This window comes from Gossypium arboreum, chromosome 3 (assembly GCF_025698485.1).
Source record: "Gossypium arboreum isolate Shixiya-1 chromosome 3, ASM2569848v2, whole genome shotgun sequence".
NCBI lineage: Eukaryota > Viridiplantae > Streptophyta > Magnoliopsida > Malvales > Malvaceae > Gossypium > Gossypium arboreum.
In genome coordinates this window covers 125,110,422-125,118,076 of record NC_069072.1, presented here as the reverse complement: position 1 = coordinate 125,118,076, position 7,655 = coordinate 125,110,422, and the positions used below count along the sequence as shown (strand labels likewise).

Genomic DNA, 7,655 nt, shown 5'->3' with positions numbered 1-7,655 from the left:
TCGGAACCAAACCGAACTTATTCAGAATTTTCAGAACTCAACCAATTTTTTGAAACTGTTAAAGTCACATGCTCGTATGACTAGGCTGTGTGTCACACACGGGTACTAAACACGCCTATATGAACCAGCCGTGCAAAAAATAAGTCCTATACTGACTTTTTCACACGGCCAATAGGCACGCCCGTGTACTATGGTCGTATGATACTTAGCTAGCTACTGACTTTAGCCCACGGTTATATGACACGACCTGTGTCAAAACTGTGTGATTCTTAGGAGAATACTGCTTTTCTTACACGGCCACAAGGCACGCCCGTGTACCCTGACCGTGTGGCACAATGCAGGCTTGGTTTAAGCCAATTTGCCACCCCTTTTCGGGTCCAATCTTACAAGCAATAATGTACAACATTCATACCAAAATTTCCAAACAATTCCATGCTTAAGAATGACCAAAACATATTAGAACTTAGCACATTACAACCATACACCAAAACTATTCACAAACTCATCATTATTAGCCAACTCCCATGGCATAATATATATACACCTTAAAACTTATACACATAGACCTTCTAGCTTATACATGCCATACTTTAAAATATATACACTTTCAAAAGTACCAAAATAAGATCGATAGTGTGGTGACAATCCTCGACTATCCCTGAGCCTTTAATAGTTACGATAATTGTAAAACGGACAGTAAACACACAGAGTAAGCTACAAAGAGCTTAGTAAGCCAAATACAATTGGTCTAATTACTAAATCATATATGTACCATTCAACCATGTAGATTCATACCCATTTCATAGAATAATTCATACTTAATCATACAGTATTGTTTGCATATATGTCATGCTTCATTTCCAATTCCATACATATTTTACAGAGATAGAGTTTTCCATATTCAAAAATTTAGTACAATACAAACGTACCTGCATAGGTTATACATTTCGTATACTCATGTAATTCAATATCGATGCCTCTGTCCCAGACAGGGTCTTATACGAAGTCAGATACGATGCCAATGTCTCAGACATGGTCTTATACGTAAATCTCAATCGAGGCCTGTGTCCTAGACACGGTCTTATACGATGTCTTAGACAGATGCCAACTTTTCTTTAGAAACGTACAGAGCTTTTCAGATACTATCATATTATCAAAATTTATTCAAAATCCATTTATCAGGCTTTCAAGCTATCCAATACAAATTACAGTTTATATGTACAGAATTTATTTCAATTAACACGTAGTTGTAATTTGACTTACCTCGGACGGATTTTGGATAAAACGAGTCGTCCATTCAACTATTTTGGACTTCCTCCTATCTAAGTCTGATTTTCTTTGTTCTTGATATATTCAATACAAATTCAACCATTCAACCATTCATTTCATTCAATTTAATCCATTTACACATATTTAGGTCACTTTACATTTTAGCCTTTATAATTTCACACTTTGACAATTTAGTCCATTTTTCACAAAATCACCAATATGCAAAATTCATCAAGACTATAGCCTGGACGAATATACATGCCTTCCATACAAGCCCAAATAATATATTTAATTCACAATTTAGTCCTTCAAAACCTCATTTTCACAATTTAGCTCAATTAGCTCCATTTCATCAAAATTCAGAGACAAAGCTTAATAATCTCACACATATCTTTCATAATCCATATAAAAATATCACAAAGCTCATATAATCAACAATGGCATTTTATGAAATCTTTAAAAAAAATAGAAATTCAGACATGGGCTTTGAAGAATACGAAGCAACGATCACAGAAACATAGAAATTATCAAAATCGGACTAAAATTCATACTTTAATCAAGATGAATAAGGGCCAAAACCTAAAAGGGTTTTCTTTTTTTTATTTTCTTTGATTTTCGGTTCTAATAGGTGTTTTATGAACACATGCATGAATTTTGTTTTCTTTAATTCACGTTAAAGCATGAATTACCATTGTATCCTTCATTAATAAACATATAAATTACATGAGACAAGGTCATTTATGACCACTCAAAAATTCAATGGAATAATTGCCACATAAGGCCATATAATCCAAAGCCATGCCAATTAAACACATTGAATATCTGACATACAGATTTTATCATTTACGCGATTAAATGCTTTTTGTAAAATCTAGTACAAAAACAGACAAATTAAATCACAAAAATTTCACAGATACAAATTCATATATCACAAACATAGAAAAGAAATATTAAAATATTTTTTAGACTCGAATTTGTGGTCCCGAAACCACTATTCCGACTAGGGTCAAAATCGCACTGTTACAGATATGCTAAGGCTAGATGGCTATACTGACAGTGACTGGGCAGGCTCAAAGGATGACATGAAAATCACTTCAGGGTGTTCTTTCACTCTAGGCTCAGCTATTTTTTGTTGGAGTTCGAAGAAGCAAAATGTGGTTGCTTAGTCAACTGCTGAAGCTGAATATGTAGCAACTGCTGGGGCTATGAATCAAGCCATATGGCTAAGGAAGATACTAGAAGATCTGAATTTGCATCAAGAGGAAGCAACAGGGATTATGTGTGATAATCAATCCGCTATTGCAATTGCAAAGAATTCAATTTTTCATGGTAGGACAAAATATTTCAGCATTAAGCTTCATGTTGTGAGAGAAATGGAGCAAGCACATGAGGTGAAACTAATTCATTACAGTTCAGAGGAGCAACTTGTTGATATTTTCAAAAAAGCTCTTAAGGTGACACGATTCCTTCATTTCAAAGATGAAATGGGAGTATGCAACATGCTAGACAAGAAGGCGTGTTGAAGTTGGCTAGCATGTGGCACCAAGACCAACAAGCAGTAGTCCATCCAGCTCGAGCCTAGCAGATGCAGCTGAAGAAACTATTTCATTTTGTTCATTTTGTTACTCTAAGTAGTTGTTATGTAATTTGGTTTGATTTCAACTTGTTGCTGATGTATTTGATGTGTTTAGGTAGTGATTGAGTTGAAAATTAGCTTTGTTTATATGAACAAGTTAGTTTAACAAGTTTCAATGTATTTTTAGCGGAGTTAGGTAGATGTTTAGGTAAAATTTACTTGTAATGATCAGCTTATGTCTCTTATATGTAATGGTTTTATGCCAAAGTTCCTTTTTTTTTGAATGAAATTCATCAGATTTTCTTTCCATATGCTCTAAAATATTTCTTGCTTTCAATTTTGTTCTGTTGTTTAAGCTCAAATCACCTCACTTGAATTTTCAAGTTTTCTTCATTCTTCATCCGGATTCATTACATTGTGATTTAAGCTTAAGGCTGAAATCCATACTTCATCCGGATAAAGTGTCCCAAACACTGACAATTTTGCTGTGTAGAACGTGTCCCAAATTTGATTTACTACATATCAAGCAAGCTGGCCTATGAATCTTTTATTTAATGCATGGTCACCGTGGAGCTAAATTAAAGCATCGATCTATCTCTACGTATAATCTAGGAAATACGGTGATGGGTTTGATCAGATCAGTACTACTTATGTAGCTGATGATCTTCCTTAATGTTATATTGACAATAAAAGCTTCAACACCAGCGGTGGCAAAGCCCGACTGCCTAAGCCTCTACGGGGATGTTGTTATCCCATACCCGTTCGATACCAGCGGTGATTGCAACATCACTGAGCAGTTTCTCATCACATGTAACACCAATTACATATCCAACAAAGCGTTCTTTGGCACCGGTAACCTCAAAGTCATCAACATATCTACCGATGGTCAGTTGCGTATCTTTTCAAATGCAAGCTATGATTGGTACAACACATCATACAGGAATTGGTCATATTACTGGCTCTAGCTTTATAAATTTTCAATAAATAATAACAAGAATAAGTTCACTGCAATCGGGTGTGACACCTATGCTCGGGTGGAAGGTTACCTCTGACAACGTTATGCAACTGGTTGTTTGTCGTTATGTAACAACATTACTAATGTTTGAAATAGGTCTTGCTCTGGGATTGGCTACTTTCAGACAAGTATTCCAAAGGGTGTGATGAGCTACAACATCACTATTGAAAGCTATGAGAACAATGTCGATGTATTGCCCGAAAACCCTTATAGCTTTGCATTTGTTGTAGAGAATGATAACTATATCTTCTCTGCTTCAAATTTTCGTGGTTCCAATTTTAAAGAGAAGCGGTTTCCAGTCACTTTTGATTGGACAATAGGGACTACGAGTTGCAAGGAAGCGAAAATAGATACCAAGAATTTTGCATGCCAAGAGAATAGTAATTGCATCGATTCAGAAAATAACTCTGGATATTTCTGCAAGTGTTTTAAGGGTTACGAGAGGAACCTTTACCTCCCCAATGGATGTCAAGGTAACTATATATGTATATATACCCCATAGTTGTATTTGTAGTTTCTAACATTAAAGATAATGTTATTTTTTACTTACATACAATCTGCAAATTTCAGATATAAATGAGTGTGAAATGATGAGTTCTTGCAATGGCATATGCATCAACTTACCGGGAACATTTAATTGTTCATGTCCGGTAGGCTATGAAGGTGATGGTTGGAAAAATGGAACACATTGCGGTTTACCCAATAGAGATAAGTCCAAGAGATCTCCCCTTATTGATATTACTCTAGGTTAGTAATTTTGATGCGTAGTTATAGAATTATTTATTTGTATTTAACTATAATATCGATTATACTTTTATGAAATATTTTGTAAGCCAGTTGACTCATGCTTAACTTCCAATGTTGTGTCATTTGGGTCGGCTCGACACAAACAATTTCATCATTTATTAAGATACATTTTATATGATTTTCACTTTAAGATTATATTAATATACTATGACTAATATATCTATTATTATTATTTTCTTTAAAATAATAAACTATTATTTTATGCTTTGAATATAGGAAGTAGCATTGGATTTCTTAGTCTCCTTTTGGGGATAGTATCATTGTGTTGGATGCGAAGGCAGAGACAAATCTCTAAATTAAAATATGCTTACTTTCTGCAAAATGGTGGCATTTTATTGTAGGAAGAGCTTTCGAGACGACAAGGGTACCGCGAAGATGTTAAAGTATTTACAGCAGAGGAACTCGAGAAGGCAACAAACAATTACCATGGAAGCAGAATTTTAGAACAAGGAGGACAAGGGACAATGTACAAGGGAATATTAGCTGATAATCGAATAGTTGCCATTAAAAAGTCAACAATTGGAGATCCTAGCCAAGTTGAACAATTCATTAATGAAATAATGGTGCTCTACCAAATCAACCACAAGAATGTTGTCAAACTCCTTGGATGCTGTTTGGAGACACAAGTTCCACTGCTAGTTTATGAATATATCATCAATGGAAACGTTTTTCATCATTTGCATAATGATGATGCTGCCTCCCATCTTTCGTGGGAGACTCATTTGAGAATCGCCACTGAAATAGCTGAAGCCCTTTCTTATTTGCACTTTGCAGCTTCTATTCCAATTATTCACTGTGACATCAAGCTGGCTAACATACTGTTAGATGAAAATCACACTGCAAAAGTTTCTGATTTTGGTGCTTCGAGATTGATCCCATCCGATCAAGCACAAATAACTACAATTGTGCAAGGAACTTTCAGTTACTTAGATCCTGAATACATGCTTACAAGCCTTCTTACTGAATAGAGCGATGTCTATAGCTTTGGGGTTGTGCTTATAGAGATGTTAACAGGACAAAAAGTAGTTTGTTTCAAAAGATCGGAAGAAACTCGAGTTTTGGCAATGTACTTTGTTTCTTTGATGAAAGAAAATCGCCTACTCGACATCCTCGATCCTCAGGTGCTTAATGATTAGCTTGCAGATGCGTGAGAGTGAAGGGAGAAGAAAGGCCAACGATGAAGGAAGTTGCTCATGAATCAGCAGGACTACAAGCAATGCCTAAGCATCCTTGGAGTAAAAGTAATTTAGTAGAGAAGAATTTGAATACTTGCTTGGTAAGTTTCCTAGCACTTACGATGATGGTGTAACAAGTAGCTCGATGGGAATGGGTTATGATAGCATAAATAACAAAATCATTTTTGAACTTGAAGGTGCTCGCTAAGTATGTAATCATATTATCATTTGTTCATAATCACATTTGAGCTTGAAACAGCTCGATGGAGGTATGATTTTAAGTAGTTTTCTTCTACATTTCCTAGTTTTAAGAGAAATACAGTGTTAAATTACAATAGATAGAGCTTACATGTATGCATTGTTTAAGTTAATTTTTAAGATTTTGTTTTGTTTTATTTAAGTATTTTTGATTATTTCTATAATTATCCTTTTCCTCAAAATGTCCTAAAGTGAGGTCTATTTATTGAAGCATAAGGTAAGTTGCAAGGATGAAGACTCAACTTTCAAATGATTAAATAATTGAATTGCTCTGGACATGTCTCATTTTGTGAAAATTGCCTCCTTCTTTTTTATGGAACTAATTTTAACTTACGTGCATTAAAGATATTACTGTGTATATTACAAACATAATAGATATTGGAAAAGACCTAATATAATTAAGGGTAAACTACTAAAATAGTCACTTTTGTTTACCTCAGGTTACATTTTAGTAACTTATGTTGGAAAAGTTGCGTTTTAGTCACTTATGTTAATATGTTGTAACATTTTAGTCACTGATTCGTTAATTATCATTAACAGTGTAACAGTAAGTTGATATGGCACGTTAAATGTAACACCCCAAACTCGACCTAGACTTTATCGTCGAATCTGAAGGAATTACATTAGCTTGTTTAAAAACCCATAAATTTAAATCTAGAAAAATATGTGTCATTTAATTTTAGTCAGGAATGTTTAGAGGCGTTTAATGTTCTTGAGGAAAAATTAATCAATGCCCCGATTATAGTTACACCTGATTGGAATTTACCCTTTGAACTAATGTGTAATGCGAGTGATTTTGCAGTAGGTGTAGTCCTTGGACAGTGAAGAGAAAAGAACTCTCAGCCGATCTATTATGCTAGCAAGACTTTGACAAACGCACAAGAGAATTACACAACTAGAGAAAAAGAATTGCAAGCTATGGTTTTTGCATTTGATAAATTTAGACCTTATTTAATATTGTCTAAAGTTATTGTGTATACTGACCACTTTGCTTTTCACTATCTTCTTACTAAATTGGGTGCAAAACCTCGACTTATAAGGTGGATTTTATTGTTGCAGAAATTCAATTGGGATATTAAAGACAAGAAGGAGTTAAAAATCTTGCCATAAACCACCTGTCAAGGCTCCAAAATCCATATCTTGAGAAACTTAATAAAGATGCAATAAATGACTCGTTTCTTGAAGAATGACTCTTTGCAATAACTGGTTTCGAAGTCCCTTGGTTTTCAAATATTGTGAATTACTTGGTTGCTAACGTTTTACCAAAAGGTTTAACTCATCATCAAAAGAAGCGGTTCCTTGCTGACGTAAAAAACTAGTTTTTGGAGAATCCTTTTCTTTTTTGTGTGTGTGCAAATCAAGTAATTCGAAGGTGCGTTTCAGTGCCAGAAGGGAATAAAATTTTGGAGCATTTTCACTCGGGACCGATGGGAGGACACTACCGTGGATTAGAACATCACATAAAGTCCTCAAATCAGGTTTTTATTAGCTCACATTGTTCAAAGATGCTAACAAGTATGTTTCTTCTTGTGATAGATGCTAGAGGGCAGGTAAT

At 34.7% G+C, this 7,655-nt stretch overlaps 1 protein-coding gene across 1 annotated transcript; it reads left to right on the top strand.

Annotated features, from left to right (window-relative positions):
• The first annotated feature begins 5,131 nt into the window (after positions 1–5,131).
• LOC108475007 (putative wall-associated receptor kinase-like 16) lies at positions 5,132–5,635 on the top strand. The gene has a single exon (XM_053026378.1). It carries the CDS (start codon positions 5,132–5,134, stop codon positions 5,633–5,635), a length of 504 nt encoding a protein of 167 aa, XP_052882338.1.
• The last annotated feature ends 2,020 nt before the right edge of the window (positions 5,636–7,655 follow it).

Coding starts and splice junctions, on each gene's coding strand:
- LOC108475007 (XM_053026378.1), top strand. CDS start 5,132: ATGTACAAGGGAATATTAGCTGATAATCGAATAGTTGCCATTAAAAAG.